Consider the following 27,516-nt stretch of genomic DNA (forward strand, 5'->3'; position numbering starts at 1 on the left):
AGCCAACCACCGTACATATCACAGTGATTATCCCAAATGAAATCTTCGCCCTACAGAAACCAACAAGACTTTCACTGACTTCCCCAAGGCCAAGACTTCTGTGATACTCATTACCAAATTTAACTTTGCACTGTTGTTCTTCAGTGCAAGAATAGTTTATTTTCTCAAAGATGACAGCAACAATGAAGTTACAATTCATTTTGTTACCCTTCTCTAGATTAAAGTCACTGACATATGATATGTGGTTAGCTATTCTGGTAACTTGGCACAGTCTTGGGATTTCCAGTGATTCAACTCTTTATTATGAATAGCAAGAAGTCTACAAAGCAGGAAGTGAAAAAAAAAAAAAAAAAAAAAAAAAAAAGGACAAACAATGATAAGCAGCTATGTCCTAAACGGAAGTTAAACCAAAAATTGAACACAAAAGAGTAGTAAAGTGTACATTCTCTTAGCTCTATAAAGGAGACAAACATAGAACTGCTGGGCATGTTTAAATGGCAGAGCACCCCTCAGGACACTGGCAAAAGGCAGAACATGATCTTCTGGAAGTCACAGGGAACTGGTTTTTTGTTCTTATGATGTAAAATAAATTGCATAGTTTTAATTATACTAATGAAAAAAGAACTAAGGATATCAATTTGTATGTGTTAAAACAAAGAGATTGAAGTGCAAAAGCAAACTTAAGTATTGTTATTGATCATCAAACTAAGACCTACATACACAGTAGAAATTCTGTCTAAAAACCCTCCCAAGTTCAATGGTTTCTTTTTGGGGCTTGAGTTCAAAACCAAGGAGTCCAGGGACAAATGTGCTGGGGATAAAAATCGTATTTTGCTGTTCATGTTAACTTCTGCTTTAAAACTACACTTCCTGCAGCTGCAAGACAAGACCCTGCTGGAAACCCATGCATAAGAAATCACTGTAGAATAAGAAGGGAATATGCTTTCTAGACAGTTTGCTGAATTTGAGATAGCAGTCCACTGTGAGATGACAGAAGTCACAAGCCGCATATATCTTAACTGCCACTGATCTTAACACTGGAATTGTTACTCTTACTTAACTCATTCTAGAAAAAAATCTGAAGGGGCTCCTGACTCTTCTACTTGCATTTGTACAATAGTTTGGTAATTCTGGAATTCCCATCTGCCTGGATGCTCCCCCCCTCCTTCCACACAAACAAAAAAACAAAAAAAAAAGCATTATTTTAATGGCTATGTAAAACCTTTCTGAAAAAGATTTAAGTGATTTGTTCTTAAGTTTTGCATTTTTAAATCAAAGCCTTAAGTTTTATTTGCAGAAGAGACAAACTAATTCAAATGATCCAAAGGATCATAGCTGATACTGATATTGTTCCCAGCATCTCCCAAATCCCAAACAATCTAAAACTAGCAGTCCCAAGAAAGCACAGTAACATGAACTTCATTCTGGTCTAGCACTAAAGCAGAAATCATCATGCCCATGAGTTACAGTATGTTTAATTAACTTTTGCAGGTCATTAAGTTTGGAGAGCAAGAACAAAAATAAATAAATAAAATAACCAATTTATTACATGGTATTTCCAATAATGTTATCTCTGAAAAAATACTAATGTAGCAAAACCACAGCTCACAGTGCTGCCATAGCTTTCTGAACCCTCCCTTTGGTAAGAAGGCAGCTCAAAGAGGAAATGTAATACTGGACATTTATCTATGTGAAGAAAGTGTTTTAATTAAGTTATCAACAAGGAAAATTGTATATGGAGTTGCGAAGCCAAGTTTCTCACAGCATTTTATTATAACAAAGGAACCAGATATACTAAATGGCCTGACTGCTTTTGGAGCCTACTAATGCTTTAGCTGTACTGTTGAACAGCTGTTAAACAAAAAAAAAGTGCTTCTTCCAGTATTTTTAAATGATTTAAAGAAATCAATGAAAATTAGAAGTGAGTAGAAGATATACCTTATTTTCTAGAGCATTGCTCCACTCTTTCAATAAGTTAACATGCTGCACTGCTGAGCTGGCTTCATGTGCTTTAATTTGTTGGTTTGTTCCCTGTGACAACAAAGAATTTATACATTTTAGCCAATTCCACTTCTTTTAAACCTACAAAGAAAGAGTATATCAAGACATCGAACCAACACTACATATTTTGGTTCACGGATGCATGTTGCAGAACCACAGAGAGACGGGAAATTTACTTGGGAATTTACAAAAGTCAGGAATACATTTAATATTGCAAGTGTTGTACACAACTGCCATGTATCTCCACCCAGTGTGCTTGATACATCAGAGACAATAAAGATGCACAAGGTTTACAAAATTAATTGTAGAGTCATCTGTGTAGCTTTACACTGAATAAAGCACAATAAAACTTGAGTCATACAAAAGCTACGATGTCCAATTCCCCAAACCATAATTTAAAACTTTGTTGTATTTCATTAACAGCTTCATAAGCGCTAAGTTTTCCCTCAGTTGAGCATTAAAGACAAATATTTAGGATAAATATATAATCACTGGAAATTGCCAGCTTTATAAACTACTTTGAGAGATATCAGAATGCCTACTTTGTTATCCTATGATGTTACCATGATTGCTCTATAATATTCAGATATGCTGCCTCTGCACAACCTATAAATGCTGTTACAGATAACCACTATATAAAAAGTTTACAGAACACACATAGATCATATACAGAGTACATAAGATGCAGACCATATTACTTCATTTGTATTGTGTTGCATTACACGTACTTCAGTAAGTGTTTTGCAATGCAGAGTATATTAGCTTTGATGGTAGATATGCTGCAAAGCAACTGAAATGGTTTCAATGATCCTCAAGGTATGTACTCTATATAAAATACTAAAAATATATATGTGGATATATGTACATATATGCACACATATACATACATAAAATGAATGGCAATACGTAAGACATAACAGTGGGCAGGGTTACAGCATTGATCAGTTCTACCACTAAGAGCATTACTGTTAATACTTAAAGTGATGAATGCTCATTACTTAAGAACTTGGAAATACCTGCAGGAAGTAGTTTATTGGGAAGTGTTGCTGCTTACAGTTCTTGCCTCTAAGTTATCATGGGCTAACAAATGAAACACTATCTGATAAACTCCACTTTTTCCTGTCAGTGGTTTCTGAAATTTCCTGACTAATCTCATCGTTACTTAAGCATCCAAATTCCCCAAGATACATGGTATGGGAAGCAGAATATTGGAAAAGACAGGAATAATACTACTGAAACTAAGCTCTGAGGTTTGGGTTTATTTTTTTAAAAAAATATTGCAGGGATTGCCAAGATTGAAATCTAATTTTTTTAAAAAATACATTTCATGCTATGCTTTGATTATACACCTATGTGCATACATACGTATGAATGCACATAAAACTACACTTTAAGTGCACTAACCTATGTTTAACCCTAAAAATATTAAGATACCCAAATGAGAGAAAATATAAACATACTTAACTTAAGAAAATAAATAAATACTTTCATAGAAACAACTGAAGTCACTAGTCTATTTTCTGAAGAACAAAAGTGACTTTCCTTTTATTCTAAGTTATTCAAATGTGTCATCTTCCTACTTCAACAAGACGTACTCAAACCACTGCAGGAATGTGTGGGCTTTTTATTTTGTTCATTTTTAAAATGCAAAACCAAACATCTGCTGCATAATCACTTGGTGCAACTGGATGATTTTTTTGTTAACCAAGACTAGAGAAGTCCAGAACTTTCACGTCAAAGAGTTAGGTTCTATTTGCAGATTTTCATCAATTGGGAAGTATAATTGTTATATACTGACCTGAAAAGTGCAGCCATAACGCTTAAAACTACAGGTACTTGGGGCATTAATACATTCTGACAAATGTGCATTCAACTGCAATAGGAAAAAAATGTGAGTTTTGGCAAAAGACGTTTGCATGATAATGCTCAAAACATAAAGGGCACAGGTTATCAGGTTTGTATTGTGTGCCATTTGCAGAACATACAATACACGTGTGTATATTTTCTCCAGTCTAAGCTAAAGTGCAAATACTATATATACACATATGTAAACCACACGCACATGCCAATACAGTGTGATACATTTACTATACAGTGAAACTTCTACTAAAGACTATTTCAATAGGCAACCCAATTAAAAAAAAGCAAACAAGAACACACTCTACAATTATTTATGATTTCATTTGAATTTAACAAAAGACTAATCTTTTCTCAACAAGTGATTTTACTAATGTTCTTAGCAAGTCTTAAGATCAGTTTCACTGTACTACAGTACATTTTTTTTAATCCTAGTTTCACGAGGAACCAATTTTTCAAAACATAACATGCAATTCTCCGTGCCTAAACTTAATGGTTAAATTACACAAAAAAGACTAAACAAGTACTGCATGAAACAGATGAAGAGTTTTAGAATAGGTATAGTTAAGTAACTAAAGAAAATGCAGTACACAGGATTAAAACTGATTAGTAAAATGCCTGCATTTTTCACAGATTGAGGTTTATTCCAATAACTTGGATTATTAGGAGCATAGACAACTTTTCATTTAAAAATAAACCAATTCACAGAAGCATATACATATATACAGACAGCCGCCATTGCAGCAGAGACGGCAGCAGCTGGATGCAAACCACCTGAAAGTTGGAGCAAAGAGCCATTTTTGGAAAGGCTAGTACAACAAATACTCTTCAAAATCAGGATCTGCAGTTTGTATTTCCCACACAGCAGACGGGAGCTAAGGCCTAGCTCCTCATCTGGCACCACTCTTTTGGGTTTCAAAATGTCATTTGAAATTCCCACACCATAAGCCCCACATGACTCAGCTCATCCACCTCCATCGGAAGAAGTGGTGAACCAGTGCTGCTTTGAACGTGTAGCTCTGGAACAGACAGGGCAGTCTTTAAAATCTCATACCAAAATGCAACTGGTCACTTATCTCTGATATACACCTCATGTTCTAAACACTCTCTGCAGAAAATCACAGTATAATTTCAAAAGACACATGGTTAAAAAAAAAAAAAAGACCATATAAGAGAGACATGTGGTGTAACAGGCTTTACAAGAATGCCACATTTTCAACTCCTCAAAACTAGAAGTCTGCCAAGGAGTTATGAATTAAACATGAAAAATTGCCTTTTATTCTACAGTAAGATATTCACTTGCACACTACAGAATTTTCGCAAACTGTTAGGCAGGCATTTTCCCATTTTCTGCATTAAAAATTGTTATTCCTAATCATGCACCTAAGTAATATTTACATTTTCACAGCATCAGAAAAAAATTAAACAACATACAGCAACAGATAATGCAGGGCAAGTTCTGTTTCTACCAGTGGTTTCAGAACCCAATCCTGACTATACGTGTAACGACCTAGCCTTTAATGGGCCGATTCTAATTAGCGCTCAGATGCACCTCTTTCTCAAGTAACTGCTGAAGTCAAGATTTAAGAATATGTTTACGTGCTCCAGAACCAGGATCTAAAGTTGGAAGTAAGCACTGACAGAATTGGTTCAGTATGTTCAGTATATGTATTTTCTCTTTTCTTAACAGTTCAATTTCTTTTAATAGGTACAGTATCTATCATGTATTTCATTATCCTGGGGGAAAAGACTGCCTCTGTGTTTCACAGGTGCCTTATATGCCTTGTGCACTATGACATGATCAATAATTTACAAGTGTAACTGAAAAATAGTACGAATCCAACTTCGGAAGCAAGTACTAGTGAAAAGAGAAAAGCTTATCTTCAGATCAGAAACTCAACTTTCCTTAAGTGAGGCTTACAGAGTGGTGAAGACTTAAACAAGCTCTTCCCCATCCTTGGTGAGTAAGTTCTGGTTTTAGGATAAAATAATGCACATTGACTTTCAAAGATATAAGTAGCATCTGTCAATGTACAAGAACATGGATCTGTTCAAACAAGACGGATTTTGATTTTTTTTTTAATATGGTCTATATATTACTGCAATCTTCTATATATTAAGAGACATTTTTATGCATTGTTGCATCTGTCTGCTGCAATGTTGTACTCATATAACCCTGTACCTGACACTGATTCTCTAGGTGTCAGTTACTATTTTTTCCCAAATTTAACAGATTTAATAATAATTTAATTTTTTCCATGGAACGATTCTACAGGTGTATATGATATTTTTTTCTAGTCTTTGCTAATTCTTGTCAATATGCACTAAATATTAATTATCTCTTTTTATTTTAATATAAGCTAACTAGCCCAAGATGCTGCTCTATTGTGTTCAATACTTCAAATGGGGGAAGGGCAGGGGGAGAGCTAGTAAAAACAAAAGCATGAGAGACATGCGCTAATCTTGGGCAAGCAAAGTGTAATAATGACACAAAACTAAGAAATTACTACTTTTAAAATAGTTTTTCAAGAAATCATTAAAAATATTGGAGTGTTATCACACTTAACTGTGGGGTAGAAAAAGCTTTTCTTTAGATCTCACATTTTAATAAGGAAATGGCTTCTGGCAAAATTCTTGCGAGATCTCACTAAAAAAAAACAAACATTTGATTTTTCAGCACAACACTGGGTATGACTTCTTACCTCACTCCTCATGAGTGTTTTAACACTACATTTATGAGGACACGAAACCATGACACACGGGCAGTCTGTATCTTCATGTTTCTACAGAGGAAAAAGCAAACCACATATCAACTCTTACTCTGAAATTAAAGAGATTTACCTGCAAGGAAAAGCACCACACAATAACTAAAAAAAAAAACCAAAAAACTACACAAGATTTTTTCAATGTCTAACCCAATTGTACAGAGTTAGAGAACTGCAATTGCTTGAACATCAGTTTATGCTTTCAATAGACGTATTTCCCCACACAGAGTAAACCTATTTGCTTCCCATTTTATTGGTTTTGCTTAGAGCGATGAAACAATACTAGAAGTTACATTTTCTTCCCCAAGAATTTTTCACAAAAATGGGCATCTTTAAGAGCGAGCAGAACCACTGCAGATGTCCTGTTTAGTAACGTGCATGGAAAAGCTTTTCAAAAACGTACACCCCACTCTCAGAGAATCTATCTTTCCTGTGTAGGGATATTCCCCTTCCAATTCTTTTCTGATTTTGATTCCTAAACATCTGATACTAAGCCACACTGTTATACAACCGAAATTCAAACAGATGTTTAAATTTTATCGTGATGCCGGGCAGGCATTTTGATCTGAACCTAGATGATTACAGATACTTCAGTATAGGTGTCAAACCGTATTGCCACGGGGAGGGAAGAAAATCAGGCCCAAGCTTTTTGCAACAAAGTGAAAAATTTGGAAAACAAAGTTTTTCATTTCACATCAAGTTTTTTTCTAGTCTTTACTAGTTCTTGTCAATGTGCACTAAATTTTAATTACGAATGTCCCATTCAACTTCAAACAACTGTTTCATTTCTGGTACTTAAGAAAATTGAAAGAAATAAAGGTCTAGATTAATAAGCCTGTCAGAAAAGGAAGAACAAATAGCATGCCCTTTTTGCCCAGTAATGATGTCTGTTTTTTTGAAACAAAACCAGGATGTGAAGGAGACCCAAGCTCTGAGATGTGAAAGGCCTCGGTTCAGAACTTCGGTCATACACCTGCAAATACTTGAAAATGTGTACCTCCTCACGTTTAAAAACAGATCATCAGGTAGGCTGTTCTGAAGCAAGTCTATCCTGCTGTCCTCCTCATTTGCACTAGTGCACTTGGTATAGCACACGGAGACAGTCACAGCAACAAAAGGCACGGAAGCCTAAGCTGCTCCTCAGCCAGAGCTCCCCAGAGCATGAGGAGGGTGAGGAGCTAGCTCCAGGCCCTCCCCGCCACGATGGAGGGTGAGGGGCTAGCTCCAGGCCCTCCCCGCCACGATGGAGGGTGAGGGGCTAGCTCCAGGCCCTCCCCGCCACGATGGAGGGTGAGGAGCTAGCTCCAGACCCTCCCCGCCACGATGGAGGGTGAGGGGCTAGCTCCAGGCCCTCCCCAACCCAATAGAGATACCCAGCCAGGGGTAATGCTTACAGCCCGACAACACCTCTCCTCAGAATAACCTCTGGCAGGGCGACTGCCGTACTCTTCTGACAAGCAACAGGCCCATTTCTGCTCAGGCTCAACAGCTGGACCTGGGCCCCTGCATTCTGAACACGTCTGTAATCATGTTGGAGAGAGACATCACACTATCATGCAGCTTAGGAGCCCACTGCCCTACAGGCTTCTTTAATGGTTTATCAACTACAAAACTAGAAAAATAATACCCCCTTCTAACATTCATTCCCTGATTTTAATTCCCTTACGCTTTTCTCTAACCAACCCAAACTATCTGGCAAAGGCCATGACATCGACTCTCTCTTTGTAATAAAACCACAGCTTCTTCTCAGCCCTCTCCCCAACTGCCCTCCTCACCATGCATCCCAGGGCCCACCCACTGAAACCAAGGGGAGCCTTCCCAGTGACTCCAGGATATCCCAGAGTAATCCCATCCCAGTGGCAGAATCCTCTTTCCTACCGACCAGCTACATTCACACAGCGGAGCACACAAAACCAAAAGCCAAATGCAGCATAAGACAGGGGTGATGCCACATGCCGGGCACCCGGCACAGACGGGGGGCAGGCAGGGTACTAACATGGCTCCCAGAGCAGCCAGTGCCGCATTAGGAACGTGTCCGGTTCCACAGCAGCAACAAGGGAGCAGGATGACATATGTCTTGTGTGTGCTCCCCTGTGGCTGTCCCAGTCAGCTTGGCTGTATTTCGGACTATGGAGCGGAGTCCAGACTGCCTTGGCAAGGTCTGCCTGGGACAGCCTTCTTGTGGCTAAGGTGGCAGTGAAGAGCCTAGGCACTAAGTAATGCTGTCCTTCCAGATCTGTATCGTTCTAATACTGCCCAAGTGTCAATTTTGATAGGAGAAGCACTTTCAAGCAATTTTGTGGATCATCCACAGAAAAACAGAATAATTCAGAAGCACTTCAGGCCCCTAATTTTTGTTTTAACAACGCACCATCTTTATCTGCCAGAACTTCTGCAATGGAAGAGGCATTTGTGACATAAGAGCTTGTGACAAAAAAACCCCCTACTTTTTAGATGGTTTAAACAAAAGATGAGAAATTAAGACGTTAACTTGCTTAGTGACATCTAAAAAAATGTGTACTGACATCATTAACGAAAGAGTCTGCCTCCAACAGTGGGGATTTCCTACCCCACAGGTCATGGGATTCTATGAAGACACGAACCACACATACTTCGGTAAAATTATTTTTGTTTCCATTTGCATACCTTTTTTCTCGGTATGCTCCCTCTAGCTCCATTTTCAGTTCAAGTCACCGAGGCCTGCTTCAGTCATTATCACATTAGAGAAAATTTTAGGCTACAGACACTAGAGATGAACTCAAGGTTTGGGTGACAAATGAGAAGTCAAAAGGAGCCTTTCATTCAAACATGCAGTCTCATTATAAGCTTCTGATTCTCATTATCAAAGTACAATGAGGTAACATTTTATCAGGCCACAACAAGTAAAAGCCATTTGCATTTCTATAATCACTGAACTCTTAAAAATCTAGGCAAAAAAAAAAAAAAATTGCAGCCAATTGCCAATCTTCTCATTGTAGAGTAAGCTGTCCTTTTTCTATGTACTGAAACATACAAGCTGATGATTAACATCTAACAGTGCTTGGAAAGTTTCTGATTTGCAAAGGTAGATTTGTTTAGAACTTTTAAGGGCAGATGAACAGGGGTACCAACTTGAATACAATCAAAATAGTGGCATCTCAACATAAAACTAAATTTTAACAAACCACTTTGGCTCCCTGGGTAAGCCAATTTATTACCTCTTAAAGCAACTCAGAATTCCACCACTTAAGATTTTGGAGAACAATTTCTTCATTTACAAACAGTATTTTCTGTACTTCAGAGTAACATACTGTTCTTGTTTCCAATGTGAATGTCTAAAATAGGTTTTGCTGTGAATTAAAAATCTGAGAAAGCTCTTAAACCAGTTCTATGTTCCTCAAAACATAAGGATGATTTCAGACTCTCAAAAATCTAACTACATTGGTCCTATAAAAAGAAACTGCCTACAAGGAATCTGTGAGCATGTTGCTTAGATATGGAAATCCTGTTTGTACAACAAGACATATTTAATAGTCATTGATTTTGTCTGTTAAGGCACTACATATTTTTCAGTATCACTCTTTGCCCCACACCAATTCCCAGCCTAAAGAAAATTCTGGGAGAACAGCATCCATAATCTAACTAAATACAGTCTAATACTCTGTATCAGAATGTGCAAGAATAAACACATGGTAAACTTAATTTTCCCTGTGTATTTTCACATCTCAGCCACCTTATGCTAGGTAATGCACAATTATCAAAGTACCAGCCCTTGCAAGTATGCACTCAAATAACTGAAAGCCAGATCTAAATCAGAACTTGGTGAGATTCCACCTACGTCTTTTTGTAACAACACCTCTGAGCAAAGAATGCTTCTCATTGTTGTGAGACTTCATCTAACAAAAAAATACTCAAGTACACAAATGAAAATGAAATTCTCACCACTCTTACTATGCTAAGAAGGTCTGAAATCCAAGACTGTCAAACTATGGAAAAAGAATTTTTGATAAAAATGTTAAAAATTACAGAAAAAAATTACAGAACTGAGTGACTCAGTGTAATACAGTTCAATGCAAAGTAATGCAAACATAGCCAAGTTACAATTTATGTGTGGAGTAAGTATGATTCTCTCAACCTCTGTTCTATGCTTCTAATTCACAAAACGCTGCTTCTGAGACAACCTACTCGTATGCCAAGAACAGCAACAATGCTGCCTAGGCCTGTCATGTACCATTGCTGGTTACACCAAGACACAATTTGTTTTTACATTGTCTCCTCCTTTCCCCTCGTAACAGATCACACAGTACTCCAAGAAAGATTATATGGAAAGGTGCTATTTCTCCAGTCAATTGCTATGCTTATATTTTTCCTGCACGATGTTTTGCTGTTATCATGGTAGTTGCATTTATCACATCAATTTAAGCAAAATAAAAAAACACAGAAAAAATTACTTTAGCATCAATATCATGCAGTGGATCTGAATTCTTTTTAAATACAGTATACGAACATGAAAAAAAATATTTCCCAGTCAATGTTGTAACTGGTGTTTACACAGGGAAAAAAAAAAAAAAGTGTTTTGAAAGTCAGCCTATTTTCTTTTTTGACTTACTAATTCAGGCTGACATGCCAAGGCTCTATTGGCAGCTACACAGAAGCATAAGAAGAGTTATTATTCCATGTTAATGTATGGAATCTTGTTCTATATACACAAGAAAATACTGCACCTGCAACATAATCATTGGGACTTGGCTTTTACAGTATTTACAGGTTGTCTCCCGGTATTTACAGGTCTTCTCTACATGGTCTGGCAAGTCTTTTCTCAGTATTTTTTCTTTGCAATCAGCACGAGGACATGACAGTTCTTCAAACTGACAATCAGTTTTCAAATGCATCTGAAAAATAAAAAAAAGTCAACTAATTTTTGTGCACGTCTTTTTATCCTTTGAAGACATCTCACATTAAATAACTTGAGAACCGCAAAGTTATTTTGCACACTATTTTGTGCAAGAGCAAACACTCACACATCTACTCAGGAATACATTTCTGACTTTACATTCCCTTTACCTGGACAGCAGATTTCACTGTATTATAGATGTACGTGAGCTACTTTTGTACTAAAAGCATTCTAACAGTCCAAAATGCCACACAGGCTATTTAAACAAATGCTAAGTGTTCTTTTTCGAGGTATATTATTCCACATAAACATAGGTGCTTCTTTAAGTTGTTTCAGTACTTGGGCTTGCTCATTCAAAGCAAGTACCTACACATCTCACTACAAACTGCTGTGTAGCCGTACTTTACAACTGTTAAATTACTGGATTACTGCAATGTTACGCCTTCACGAAACAAAGCTACAGATTATTTTGTGCAAGTCTGGAGAAGCAAGCCAAAGGTTTGACTCCGTGCATAAACCACCACTTACATGAGAGGACTGAGACTGGAAAATAAAAATAAAAGTAAACCAAGAAGAAATCCAAATTTCTCACATTTGTAAAGTACACAAAGATTTTTCCCCAATTTTAGCTCTCCCTCAAGTTCTCATTTGCTTCATGTATTTACGTTTCTGAGCTTTAGTGTCACACAATCACATGACTTTTTGCTACAGTTCCTTATAGCTTATCAAAACCCAGAGTTTAAAAACAGTTTATTCTGGAATTTATAAATCAGATTAACTACTAGTGTGAGCAAGTCACGAAAAGGACCAGGGTTTTTATTTGCAAGATTTCTTCTCGGTCTTTAACTCAAAAGGAAGTTTATGACTATGTTAGATTACTCACCAGTAATTGACCCAAAGATAGCTGTTCTTTACAGCCCTTGTTTTCATTTCTGCAGTATATTTGAAGGGCAAGTAGTTCTCTCCTGCAACAATTATCTTTAAATACCTGAAAAATCAAAACCCACTTTCTTTTAGAAAATGTAGACACTCAAGAATATGCAAGTTCAAATAAAGTAGAGGCTGCAATCTGTCTACACCAGTGTCATTTAATTCTAGCCTTACGTGCCAGAAATAAAACCCTATCATTCAAATTTTCTTGAACGTGCACATCACTGAGATTCCTCCAGTATGAAGCAGCCCAGTGAAAGAGAATATTTGGACAGATGCTCTGCTACTTTTACTATAAATACAATAAAGGGAAGGTACAGGAAGAGGACTAAATTTTTTGCTATTTGCTTGTCAATAATAGGCTTGCATAAGCTAGAACATTGTTTGAGAGGCTGGTGTATTAGGCACAATAACATAATACAAGAAAGAGCCAAAGCACAGTGGCTCAGAGAGGAAGGATTTCATGGAAGATAGTTCCCACAATGACTAGACTTCATTAGTAGCACATAATCAAAGATATTTTCTATGGTCTTAGACTGGAGTAGCTTTATTATTCCACAGATAAGCAGGCTCCAACTATCTCTGCATTTTAATGTTCATAAGCCTCTTCAGCACTTCTTGTGTATAATAGAACTGAAAAAAGTTAGAAACAGAGAACTTGAGGTTTGGATTTTTCACCTTTTATGGGTGATATCCCATAAAAGATAGAGAGGCAACACAACTGCACATTCAAAATGTCCCCCCTGCCAAGGGCAGGAACTGGAAACAGGACTGAATATCATTACTACTACGTGAAGTCCAAAACAAAGGGATGAAAACTTACAGTCATTCTGCAATTGCTCTTATGACCATGAAGAAATGCCAAAGAACCAAGCCCAACTGTGACTACTTCTCTGACAAACCGAGTTCTGTGATACTGCGTGCACTGCAGCGTTACTGTAATTACAGAACAGTTCCGCATGCTAACATTTAACAGCAGCGGCAATGAATTACGATCGGATCTGTCCAGTGACTATGAATCTATACCCAGTGTCAGTGAAGAAACACCGCAGCCGTTCTCATCCGATCTCATCTGACACAAATCACCGATTCCAGTTCACTTTTCAGGTGCATGTGTGAAGTTAATGAATCAACAAATCTCATTTGAATAATCAATTGCCAGTACTGTAGTAATTTGGTTACTGGGCACAGTTTTACTGACTGAAGGTTAAGGTAAGAAGACAGTTTTAAAACAGTTTGTCCAAGACTATCTAAAAGCTATTCAGTGATTTTGGACATCAGTGCTCTATGGGAAGAGAGGTTTCCAGTTTCATGAAATCACTGACTTGCACAGTTAGTCTAACATGTATTTAACAAACATGTCCTCCTCTTGTTTTAAAGATATTTGAGGTTCCATAACAAATGTACACATTTATATATATTGGGAGCTAGAAAGTCAAAGGACAAATAAAATAGACATCATGATTACTGGTCTAAGCTCCTGGAGAGCACACCCATGCCAAAGCTAAATTACACTGAGCACTGTTCAGAGAACTATGCTGAGTTAAGACAAGGAGAGATTGATGTATCCGTTAGACTTTTCTTGAAAATGGTTACTATGATGTGTATTTGCTTAGGCCAGAAAGACTACTAACACAAAGAATTTAGAAAACACTTTAGAAGACTAACACAAAAACTGCATAAACCACGTACTAGGTCAAAAAGAATTTTCTCTCCCCACAACCTTTCAAAGGCAACACAAAGATTTGCTGTGAAAAACAGTAACGAGAGTATCAGTAAAATAAATTATCCATATAAAAAGAACCCGATTCTGTTACAGTTACTGTAACTCCACACTGTTCTGGTTCCAGTGTGGTTCACAGAACAACACGCTGTAAAAACAGGTTATCGAAACAGTAGACACTGGTCTGGAGCCAAACCACAAGTAAAGTTTGCCCTGATCTGTGACATCTCTGCATCTACAAGAGATGCAGTATTTCTTATCATCCTCCTGGCTGATGGGAGGACAAATGCAACATGTTGCTGCAGCTCCCAACTATGTAAACAAGATGTGACATCTGGCTGGACCATTAGAGATGAAGCTGACATGTTGTTTTCTACCATGTGGTTAACATTGTAAGAATGAGCTGTCTTCCTATATAAAATACATGGTTTAGGTTTTTTAACAGAACTATCTTCCTCAGGTAGCTTATTAGGCTTATGAAATAATTACCACAAAGCAGCAACATATCTTATGTATGCCACACAATTCAATGTTCTTGAGTAAGGAAGAATTTCAACAATACCTTATCTTTTACTATGCTTTCTTGACACGCTGTACATTTTGGGCTAGAAGAACTGGAGAGAAAAGGAAACAGAAAAGTTATTTTAACTCACCTGAAAATTTGTAGTGTAAAATTTTCAGTTTATGAAGACGTTTACTTAGTCATGACTACTCAATATATTTTAAAATCAAGAGTATGTAGTTCATTGTAATGAGATAACGTGATGTTATCTCAAAGAAAACACTGAGTTTTCACTGGACAGTATCTGGCATTCCCAATTAAATAAGACCACCACAATTTCTCCAGCCAACTGCACAGTGGTTTTCTTGAAGACAGCAAAATCCATTCTCTATTTTACAGTCTGTGCCTGATCCACAATTTTTGTCACTTCTCAATTTATCTGTGCAAACAAGCAAAATATTGTCTCTTCCATTAATTATCCAGTCCTTTTTCAAACAACACTCGATTAAACTTTACTTTCTCTGACAGTCAATTGCACCTCCTTTTAAGGTAAAAAAGTATTTATGTCCACTTCCAAGTCTGTTCTGGTTTTAGCAGCTGTTACAGATCCTTGCTCCCTCCTTTACCTGAACTACTGCCTTGTAGCTGCCTTTGTAATCCAATTACCAAACGTGTGATCCCTCAGACAACAGGTAGACTGAGGAGCAGAGCAGTGCACGGAAACCGGAGTGTAGGAAAGCTGGGTTCCTACAGCTATTATGGGCTCTGACCTCCTAGGTGTCATTGCGTAAGTGTCTTCATTCCTTTTTAGCTCCTTTTCTCCATGTAAAATGGCGATAGTCATACTGAACTCCCATGCAAAGCACAGATGTCTATGCATAAGAAGCACTAGGTACATTCTTTTGTAAAGCAATGCATTGACAGGCAACATAAGTTGCAGCTACTAACAGCAGTGCAAATTAATACAAAATGCTGAATAAGTTTGATTATGTTATATAATCAGTATGATTACTTCATCTCACTGGCTTCTGCTCCTTCAGCTGACCATTCTCTGTCTCATCGTATTTTTGAGCATCTTAACTACCTTGCAGCTTCAGTATCTGTAATGTTTTTCTTAACTTGAAAAAAGGAAACTAATCTACTTGAGGGCATATAGTGTTTAATACAATGTCATGCTTTTCTTGCTCTTACTGAATTCACTCAAGCATCCACTTGCTCTTTTAAACTACTGCTGCATACTGAGCAGACATCTTTACCGCATTATCTACGCTGACACCCAATTCTTTGTCCTCAAATAACCCTGGAACAGAAGCTGCTAGCATATAATCAGAGTGTATGTGTGTGTAGCAGCATATCCACACCAAATGAAAATTCTTTGTGCAAATACAGAAACAACATAAACTTATGCTGCTTTCAATGCTATGGCACATTTTTTATTTCTCAAAAGCAGCAGCTTTAAATTTAATTTTAATAAAGGATATGTTTGCAACAAACATTAAATATCGTGAAATAACAGAACAGTGTGGTAGATGGCCTTACCCATGTGTCCTTTTCAATAACAGACTGGTTGGAAAGTCAGGAAGGTAAAATTACACATATTCTAGCTGCACTGTAATAAGCACGTGCGCATATCTCACAGCAGGGAAGGAAAATTGCCCAGATTCCAGCAATACCAGAATTGTTACTGCTTAGACTGTGAAGGATCTGCTCTATCTACACACAGATATCCAAGCATGGCAGGTGTTTGTTTTTCTGAGCCACCGCCACTAATCATGCAAGTCTTCCAAAAACATATATTCGGAAAGAAATAACTGCATTTCTTAAATACAAATGACACTTCACCTGAAAATGTGCATTGAAAGAAAGGTCGGTGAGGGTTTGGTGTTTTAAATTTGACATGCTGTAGCACAAAACCTACAGGAGTGCATTAGTGAGCTATGGACCCTTGTATATGCCCAATACAGAGGTTACTCTTCATCATGAGACAGAGTGATGTTATATCCTCCAATCTCCTTTGTCATGCTGCATGTAGTCTCAATATATATCTACCTGAGATTACAGTATTTCCAAGTGAAATATAAACTAATAATCCAGAGTCAGGATGGTCACAAAAAGTAAACAGAAGATCATCGGGACCTTCCAAAGTCAAATAATCTGTTAGTAGTCCAGTGTGCAACAGCCAGTGAGCCCAATCTCTTCTGTACCCCTGCTTTCCCAGTAGTAAATGGAAGTATTAACTAGTTATTTAGCCCAGAACATTAAAGCTTGCAGAATGATCTTCAAACATCAGACCAAGTTTTGTAATCACACTGCTGAATACAATCAGTAGCAACACATCAAAGCTGAGAGGCAAAGAAAGATACTTCTACTGATGCACAGATACTTCTTGAAAGTTAGATACTCCTTGAATGATCCCACTTTTATTCTTACCTAGACTAGGAAATATTGCATCTCTCAGCGTTCATTTTATGCCTGCAACATTCACTCACCCCCTTTGTACTCTGGCCCGAACATCTCAGTAAGAGAGAAGCCAGCCTCCCTGACCCTCCTGGAATCCACAAAACATACAGGACATACAACTACAAGGGTTACAGGTGAAGGAAGCTCCACGAGCAGTGACATTTATCCAAGGGTCCCACCACTCAGCTGTAAGGCTGGGTCCAGAGCTAGCTTCCTCACACAGCCACAATTTGCTAAGTGTATTCTACACCAAACTAGCCATGTTAGCAGTCATGTAAAATAGCTGCTCAGTCTAGGCTCCACAGGCCATGAAATTCTTACCTAACACATCACTACATGGGATTAAACCACTTTAACAACCATTTCAACAATACTGGTGGAAAGCTTAGTTGTCTCATCCTGACCCAGAGCAGAACACAACAAACGTTTGCACCAGTATATGGGTAACAAATAGCCAAGCAAGCAATAAGTGGAAGGCTGCTTTGAGTCAGGGCATTAGCTCAATGTATTCCTAAAACTACAATGGTGTTCATACTACTTTCAGCCATTCACAAGATTTAAAAGATATCAACATGTTCTACCACAGCAAAAAAAACATACCTTAGCAAGGCATTCATGCAGGTCTCACAAAATCTGTGTCCACATTCAGTCTGTTTAGGATTACATAAGATGAGGTGACATTTTTCACATTTGTATTTATCTTCCACAGCATTTACAAATTTCTCTTTGTAGCCACCTTGCTCTGGAACATAAATTGATGCTGAAGGACTGCGATCAGGATTGGCCCTTTGTTGTACCATTTCTACGGATAAAGGGGGTTCTGTCTTCTTACTGGTGTCCATACTCTAAGATAGTTTCTGTGAAACAAAAATGAGAAAGCTTCTGAGAAATGAAGACCTCTTTTCTATTTAAATAAAGCAAATACAGCATTCTGAGAGACTACATAAAACCAGAAAGCACTAAGAACAGATGCATGTCCACACATCATGTACTCTGCCTATACTTAGGCAGTTATGTATGTATTAAGCATAGCAAATCTGTAGAATAGTCCTCATTTTTTCGAAGGCTCTAGAAGGTCAAGACTTAAAACTTATGCCTGAAAGCAAAGTGTTAGTTAGTTATGAGCATTATTCTGGGAACAAGTAAGAGCAGAGCTTGCATTCTTCCATATCTTTCTCTCTCAGAAGTGACCTTAGTATTGAAGTTTTAACATTAGAAGAAGCAGAAAAGGGTATGGTGGAGAGGGTGCACTGGTACAGTACCATGCAAGGCATTATTCAAGATGCTACTGTAAAACACACACAGCCACCAGTGTCCTACGCAGGGCCTGTGGAGTCTGTGCAGCTCCACTGCCAGCTTTTCCCGTCTTATACTTTGCTATTGCATGGGATAGACATTCTGCTGTAATTCTGTTTCAGAACAACACAACAGGTTTTGCTTATTAAACACTATCCAACCTTGTCATTATACATTCCTACCCGAAGAGAACAGGTAACACAAGCATGATTGACAGAGGAGAAAGGCCAACGTGACATGGCTGCTTGATTAATTCACCAGGACTAAGCACAACTGACAGGCAGCTGAGAAAATAATTAATGCAGTTGAAGACTGAATTACAGTAACTATTGACGATGATTCTTCTAGGCCAGCATGAAAAGCATTAGCAGAGCAACATACCCCATGTTAAATTTTAAAACATGTTTTCAATCATTTCCTTGCTTATCTTGTAGTCAAACAAGTGTAAGTGGTCATAAAAAACCTCAGCACAAACAGGAGAAAGTACAGTTGGAGGATACAACACCTATTTACGTAAGAGAAATGCCTGGCTATTTACAAGAGAAAAGCATGCTTCAATTCTCCCTCCACATTAAGTGACACTTGAAATATAAACCTATTCCAGTGCTCTACAGCCTACAGCTGCCTCAACTGCTATAGTTATAATTCAACCTTAAGAAGCAGAATAAAGAAATGAGGCCAAATTCACTTCTCAGTTATAAAAATATGTCCACCAATACCAAAAGGTAGTCACACGCCTCACATCCCAAACATGCAAACCTTGTACAGTTTTTGGGACCTCTTATCTTCCCTTATTAAGCCCAAAACAAGTATTTTCTTGTAGATGATTTATGCATCTATATTTTTGGTACAGAATTCTCCATGGAGACTAAACAGACAAAGATATTTCTTACATTTCTGATGCCAACTGTTATTTCTAGAAACAAAAGACAAAATCTTTGTAACTCATCACTGATACCATTTCATGCTTTATCAACACCAGCTGAGCAAAGGTAGAGATGCTGAGTGAAGAATCCTCACTTCATTGTCTTCTTGCCCCAGGGGAAAGCCTCTCTGCATCCCCACCAAACACAGAGAGTCCAAACAAACCATCCTCACAACTCAGTACATAGATCTAATGATTGGGTCTTATTCAAAAGCACCCAAACAACCCCCAAGGAAGAAAAAAAACCCCAAAAAACCCAAAAACAACAACAAAAAAACCCACACCACCTCCACCCAAACAAAACAGTTTCTACAGTAACTGAAAGGGCAATTTAAATTGTGGTTAATTTGAATTAATGTCTGGCTGTTCCTTGTCTACTCTTCAAAGAATGGAGAGCCTAATGCCTTGGCAGAACAGGCATCTGAAAAAACAGTGTTGAACTGCAAGTAACTTGCACTTCTCATGAATGAGAAAATTCAGATTATTTCAGACCAGGGAAGTAAGCAAAGCCTGAACTGGAGTTTCAACAGCAAATATAACAGATAATGATGACACCAAAAGAGGCAACTCAAGACATTGTAACCAGCACAAGAAACAAGATGCGATGTTGAGAACAAGAGTCTGAGAGACAAGGAGGCTAAAAAGTGCAGTGAGTGAAAAAGCAAAGCAACTGATGGAAGTTTAGCTTTAGAGATTAGCCAAGGCACAACTGCCACTGCTGAATATCTGTGGCTGGACAGAGGGGAACCCAGTCATGACCTTAGGACCTGGCACTTTATGCAGCTGTAAGAGAACAGGAGATCAGCAAGAGAGGAAAAAAAAAAAGTGCAACTCCATAAGCACCTGGACTGGTGAAACTTAGCTACCTATGGATTTGCTTCTTGTGTGGGACTGCAGAAAAAGCTTCATTTGGAACTTGCAGTTTAGGAATCCGTAAAGGTTTTCAGTTCTAAGTTGCAGATAGATACCAATTCCTCTTTTCCCTCTGCAACTGCTTTTTTTTTTTTTTTTTTTTTAAATCATATTCAAGAACACTATCATTCAGTCAACTCAATTTTAAGCATGTTGACTGTTAAGAACAATACAGGGAACCTGATTTTCCTTAAAATGCCAGAATAAAACAAGGTATGGCCTGATTTTGGCCCACAGAAGAAATACAGAAAACAGGCATTTATAAAAAAGATGCTGACAGGAGAATTGTCAAATCAAGGAAGCACAAAGTTCCTGAACTTACAAGTCACACAACACAACTACCAAACGTCTGTTTCCCCACTAAAGCTTCTTCCAAAAAAAGCAGCTAAAAAGATTTTGAGAGATGTGAGTCTTCCCATAGCATGATCTCTTCATGGAAACTGAAGAACTGGTCACAAGGAGGCAGGCAGGGGCAAGAAGAATAATATTAAAGATTTAACTGAGAAAGGTACCAAATATAAAGCAGGTGAGAGTTTCAGAGATACAAAACTGCTCAGGGGTTTGACTGTCAGCTGTCAAGAGAGATTTCATATCAAAATCAACTGCACAGGGCTCCACAGGACTCCACTTTTGGAAATGACATATTGAATATCTTGTCACAGAAAATAACCAGAAAACACACTGATAAAGAAAATTTACTATGCAATATGCTTAACAGTCAGATTTGTGTGTCTCGGGTTTTATATTTCTGTTTTACAAAGATGTATGTCAGACCAGAAAAGCTACGCAAGCGCAGCACCAGAGTAGCCGGCTTGGTGAGAGGCATTCTCTTCCCCAATACTTTGAACTGCCAGCATTTCTTATGCAGAAAACCTACAAAGTTATTGTATTTTATTGTAATACTTCATGAATAGAGAACTGAGTTTAAAAGAACATCAGAACCTCCTTATTACAACAAGACAACTGCATTTCACAAGAGGGTGTGGAGACAAGATGTCTGTTGAAGTGCACACAGAAATCTGTATTCCCAGAGCTATGCCCTCACACACACGAGTCACATGCTCCTACAACAGCATACAGGATCAGCGGTGAACACTAATGCAGATAACACAAACATTTCAGCTGCCACCCTTTTGCAAATAGCTTTCTATTACGGTTTACATGCCACTACTACAGCGCATCATCTGCAACATCACCTCCTCCTTTTCAGGAACCTTTAACAGCAGGACTTAGATTATACCCCACAATCATGTTTCAAACTGCCAAAAAGAAGCAATTTTGAAGTTACACCTCAGCAAGATACAATGTGCTTACAGCGGTGAAGATAATACACTTGCAGAAAGCAGGGAGAAGAGTCTAGCTAGAATATTCAAGATAGACTAGTTCTGGTGGGGGCCTCCAATTCCTAAAGGCATGGCAAGCTGCCATCAAGTCAGAAACTCTGGTTCTTGTTTAGCAAGCGAATTCTTAACTCCTAATTCACCACCGGCTATTACTTAAACTCCGATTTCTTACCCCTGGGAAAAATCATCACAGTAAGAATGAGACTTTTAGATGTCTTTTAAAACTGTTAGATCTTAGACAGCCACCTTTCAGGACAGATAAGCACGTAAAAAGAGGCACAGTCACCAAGGTCGGTTCTGTCCCCTGTTGATTACATTCTTTCAGCCACCTCTCCTGCAGCCAGCGTATCCTTATGTTCATGCTCCTGCAGAGCAACAAGAGCAGAGATTGTTCTGGTCATCAGATGGGTGACACTGCTTGCCCTAGTCTGACAGATTTCACTGAGCTCCATTTTTTGTCACTACTCTTGTTCAATAAAAGTGGTACTCGCATATCTAAGCCCAGACCTCAGGTAGTTTTTCGGACTGTATATACTGTAATAAAGGTTAGAATAATTTGTTGTTACTTAACTCAGACTATCATTAGTACAGCAGGTTAGAAAATGGAACCAAAAGTGAATTTACTGACAAAGACATTCCAAGAATTAGAAAGCATGGAAGTTCCCAAACAAAAAGCATTTTGCTTTTTCTTGTTTAATCAAGGATGCTGTTATTACCAGAGAGGGCAAACATCCTAGAAATTTGGATTAGTATTCTGTATTACACCACATACATTTTTTATTTGCTCTTTTGCAATAAAACCAATCTGCAACACAGAAATACAATAAAGCTTCCATAAAAATTCAAAATACATTTCCATCTAAAAAAGCCAGGAAAAAAAAAATAAACCTTACACAATCTAAAAGACCCAAAAAAACACTGATTGCAAAAGGGACCATGGGATTTGGAACCTAGCAGGCTCTGCAAGAGACAGTTTCAATATATTGACAACGCTAAGCAAATAAGCTTTTGCCAAAGTTTTAGAATTCAAAAAGGTCAAGAAGCTATTTGAAATAAATGTCTTTGTTACACTACCAAAGAAGAGGATAACAGAAGACAGGATCTAATTTGGTTATTACTTAGGACAGAAAAGCTTTTCTATCAAATTACAATTTGCACTGAGAACAGAAGTTACTCAAACAGAACAGCACTGCACGCACAGTATCTAAATTAAGCTCTCAAAAAGAAAGTTGGACAAGGAGCTAAAGATCACAGCAGAAAAGTGACCAATGAGACAATTCAACCTGTCCTCTTCCAAAACCAGTCTATATATTTTAATCTAAAAAGCATAAAACCACACAAACTTCAGCATCTCATCCTAACGAGGTCTTGGTAGTGTGGGGTATGTTTTTTTGGTATAGCTTTTAATGAGATAGGGCTTGTGATTGCGCTGTCTCTCCTCCCAGCCTCTCAAAAACACATGGGAACCAACTGGTTAAATAGCTGCTCATTTTCATGAAACCTATGCGGGGAACAGAAAGAGAAACTTAATGTAGTTTCCCAGTGAGCAACAGGGTGTAAAAGTGCAGCCTCAATCACCACCACCTCTGTGTGGTCTATTAGCTGGCCAGTCAGTACACAATTACCTCCACGCCAGCCAAGACCACCAGCTCCCTCCCTCTTGTCCCTCTTAGTTTCCTCCGCTATTATAATGGCGGGGAGTGGGCTGGAGATCTTTTTTTATTATCATGTTATTTTATTGAGGAGGGGGGAGTAAGGGTTAAAAAAAAAAAAAAAGTGGGGATACATAGCACAAATTAGTAGAAAACTAGACTTCCATCAGTTTCACTCCTCACAAATTTTCTTCCGTACTTTACAGGATATCCTCAGAGCACCAGAAAATTGTGTACCCGGTGTGGTATTTCCAGCTCTTCAGTCTTCCCAGCCCATATGCTTTCTATCACCAAGAATTATTGTTTCAAGTTATCATCACACAGAAATCTTTATCTTAAATTATTAAAACAATCTGAACTTTTCCTTTGTCTTATATTCCAGCATTTTATAGCTTTTAATAAATTCCTAGCACATACTTACTGAAAAGAATGTACATCTTTCACTACGGGTTAGACAAGTCTTATGACTCTGTTCTGCTTCTGAGTACGATTATAATACGCCACATATACTGTCATACCTTGATGACTGGTTGAAACAATAATGCAAGCTGAAAGCTGGATATTGCTGACAACGTATTACCAATTTACTCAGTGCACACATGTCAAAAAAAATTAAAGCTGAACAGGGAGGCTGCCATGGGAATCTTGACTCTAGAGCTCTTAAGCATGAAGGTGTCTTCCTGCAGAGCGCTGTTCTCACAACATCCAGCTACTCCTTGGCCAGGTATTCTGGTAAAAAGCCCCACCACTGAGTCTGGACAGGGGCACAGAAGAACAACTGATCATTAAAATGCAAATAGCCTGAATCGCTCCAAAAAATTCCTTGGCAGTGACTGGTGCAGCACTGGAGTGGCAGGTCTGAAAGCAGAGGACCATCCATCTATTTTGCCTTGTGTGAGGTCGGAAGTCCCGGCACTGTCACTCCTCAGTCTGTACAGGGGAACCACTGATTTATTTTCCTTTTCCTCCATGCACTTGTCACACCTGAAGCACTGTTCACTGTTTCTATACAGCATATATAGGATCAATAACCAGTGCTGAGGTATTTCCAGCTTATGCTTTAAGAGAAAATTATAAGGGCAATCCGGGAGGATGGGGAAGGGTTGCTGGTCACCAACGCTAGGTACTTTACACAGTGAAAAAGACCAGACCATACCTTACCTTCTTTTATGCAAAACATTCAAATACTAATTCCTGTACAGAAACAAAAGCCGCATTGATACATAAAACTTATTTTTCCTTGTGTTAAAATTGAAATAAATTTAACCACTTTAAACTTTGCCCTTTACTTCCATAAGCATCCACCTTAGTTGCATAAACTAATGCAAGCCAACTGTGAAGACGACCTTGAGATCATATACATAATAGAACAGATGAAGATCAATAAGGGAAAAAAATCACTACTTCAACATAAGCAGCAGGACAGAAGCATTTCAAAACACACAGAAGATATTGAGTATTCTCTGCACAAGGAGTTTCTGCCATTTGCAGGCTCTTCACAGCCACTTATTGGTGCCATATCCCAGAAACACTGAGGTTGGAACGCACCTCTAGATGTCATCTAGCCCAACCTCCTGTTCAGAGCAAGGCCAACTTCAAAGTTAGATCAGGTTGTCCAAGGCTGAGTTTTCAAGAACTCTAAGGATGAAGATACCACGACCTCTCCAAGCAACCTGTTCCAGTGCTTTACATTCCTCTGTGAGGAGTTTTTATTCTAGCAATTATGGTGTGATATTCCTATTTAGAAAAAAAGACTGTTCCAATACACGAACTACATTCTCTAGCAACTAAACCATATTTCATCATAATCTATAATGGCTCTACTCTATAAAAATTATAGAACAAATCTCAAAACTACTTTTGGCTTGGATGGTACAGGCTATTCTTGACCTAGAAAAATCAGAAGGATAAGCAAAAATGGTACCTCAATATTCTTGCAAGAGAACAATCATGCATGTCACTTGAATCACAAACGTGTATTTCCCATATTCAAGTTTATAAGATGACTGAATAGTAGCAAACGAACTATAAATTGAGTTTTACATTGTTTTATTCTTTTAACTTTTTATCACTTTCCTTGGCTCTTTTTCTTATGACGAGTCCACACTTTCATGAGAAGTGTCTTCATAGGGTTAAACAAAACAGCATCCCAGCACAGGAACGAATTTAGCAAGCCTGCTAGACTATGCTTTCATGAAAACTGTTCTAATATATACTCGCTCCTGCTCAGTGCAACAGATTTCTAGATTCTAAATAGAAAAGAAAGCATTGTATAGATGTGCAAAGTAATTACATCAACATTAAGAGATGAGAATGGGAATACTTACAAATAATAATGTAGTATTAATAGTTTGGAATATCCAAGAGCACAGGGACTGACACTTTTAGTAACTACCCAATAACATGTGGAATAGAATTAACACTCAGTCTAATACATACTGCCATGATGGGAGGAAAAAACCCACATCAATCAAATAAAACAAACAAAAAACCACACAAAATTTTAGAGGGATCAAATTTTAACTATTAAAAAAGACAGCAGAAAAGTAATTCAGTGCAATTTAGGAAAACTGATTTTTACATGACACTACGTTCAACTATGACTTTTTGAAAGTTAACAGCATTCTTTTGAATCATGACATACGGGCTGGAAAACAGCTTTATGATTGAGCCTGAGGCAGCAGTAAAAACAAAGTGTTTGTATTTTGACTTACACTTGCTATCTACAGCTCTCAATAATTACTTCGTAATCTCAGTGGGCTACCAAAATACATTATAAAGTCATTTGAAGTGCAAGAAATTAAAAGCCTCTTTTAGAAATCAAAAGACCTCTTAAGCTTTGAAAGCCTGGGTCACAACAGATAAGAGACATGCTGTCCAAGCTTGCAGTGAGTACCTTCTCTGCATTTTGAATTCCAAATTGGGTTCTTGTCTATGGATGCAGGAGAGACAAGAGAAAACATACAAGGTTACTGCATTTCACCTATGAAGTTAACCCCCAGTTGGGATCCGTATTTCTGTATGAGGTTTTTAGTAGAAGCATTTCAAGAATAGGAAAGATCAAAAGACAACCAGATGATCACAGGACAAAGTGTACTTTAATCTCTTCCTCTGGTGTTCAGGGGAAGTCCATGATTGAGATACATGTGCCAGTCCCATGTGGAGGAAGTGGATCAATACTGTGTATTTTTTTCGTAACTTCTGGCTCTGTTTACAAAGGAAAAGTTCTACCTACCACAGGGGAGGAAAAAAAAAACCCTCAGATCAAATATTCTGAGAAATGTTGTGATAATAACAGTATTTCAAATTAAATTTCCTTTTACAAAATTGTTTTATATATGCTATATATTTGCTTAACTAGCAAAACCAGTTTATATTTGCATACGATGTACTCTGTTTTTATGGCATGCTGTTTCCATCAGTCTAGATTTCTTCCTCTTCTCATTTTATGGCAAGCTAAACATTTCCTTTACTTTTGTTGCACGGCATAGAAGTCATTAGTTCACATGTTACACGTGGCAATGTCAAAGCACATACACCCAGAAGAGAAGTCATTCATTACATGCTTCACGCTTAGGATCCATGCTCTGACCTGGAAACGGTAAATTTGAACTACTCATGACAAATCCTAACAAGGATCAACAAGGGTTAAGGCAGATGGTATGTCCAAATCATTTCAGCCAAAGCATACTGTCCTAGAAAAAAGAATTCTCATTTGCTAGTGACCTGAAAAAAGTCCCATTTTCCTCCCAGTGTGCCTTCAAGAAAAATCTGCTGCATGACTTATCAGAAACAACTTGCTTTTAGATTATATCAACTTAAAGACACTAAAGTCTTTTCATCTCTGAAATCACCAAGTAGGAATCAAAAAAATCTTGCTTTTCAAGTTGCCAGTCTTTTTTTTTTTTAACCAAGACCTATCAATGCTATTCATTTCCACTCTGTTAATCAAATAGATCCTCAGTTTCAAAACTAATGAAATTTCAGAAGTCAGAATAGCAACAGATATTCTTCAAATCACAGTCTATCTACTCTGCTGACTGGCAAGTGCACGAAGAATATTTCCTGCATTGCCAATTTCTGGCAGAGTACATCTGTGCCGACTCTTAATGAATCCAGCCTTGAAATATAAACAGAGGTACTATCCACCTTAAAATTCTTTACCTCATCTTCTCCAATTATTAAATGAAAGTATCTGAAGGCAAAGGTATCAGAGACAGACCAGCAAATAAAAAAACCCAAAGCACTTGAAGAGGCTTATTATAAATAATCACACA

At 37.8% G+C, this 27,516-nt stretch overlaps 1 protein-coding gene across 6 annotated transcripts in view; it reads right to left on the bottom strand.

Moving 5' to 3' along the window:
• TRAF3 (TNF receptor associated factor 3) overlaps window positions 1-27,516 on the bottom strand; it is a 71,297-nt gene that overhangs the window by 16,988 nt on the left and 26,793 nt on the right. For 3 of the 6 annotated variants that reach the window (XM_040600928.1, XM_040600927.1, XM_040600926.1), the window contains 7 exons: window positions 17,712-17,968; window positions 14,712-14,763; window positions 12,380-12,484; window positions 11,327-11,494; window positions 6,561-6,641; window positions 3,800-3,874; window positions 1,939-2,031 (listed from right to left, as the gene is read on the bottom strand). In XM_040600928.1, coding sequence (XP_040456862.1) covers window positions 1,939-2,031; window positions 3,800-3,874; window positions 6,561-6,641; window positions 11,327-11,494; window positions 12,380-12,484; window positions 14,712-14,763; window positions 17,712-17,953 — 816 coding nt within the window. In that variant the 5' untranslated portion in view covers window positions 17,954-17,968. The remainder of the gene's footprint in view (window positions 1-1,938; window positions 2,032-3,799; window positions 3,875-6,560; window positions 6,642-11,326; window positions 11,495-12,379; window positions 12,485-14,711; window positions 14,764-17,711; window positions 17,969-27,516) is intronic. The other 3 variants (XM_040600930.1, XM_040600931.1, XM_040600929.1) reach the window with 2 other exon arrangements.

Source organism: Falco naumanni, chromosome 7 (genome assembly GCF_017639655.2).
Source record: "Falco naumanni isolate bFalNau1 chromosome 7, bFalNau1.pat, whole genome shotgun sequence".
In the NCBI taxonomy this organism is placed as follows: Eukaryota; Metazoa; Chordata; class Aves; order Falconiformes; family Falconidae; genus Falco; species Falco naumanni.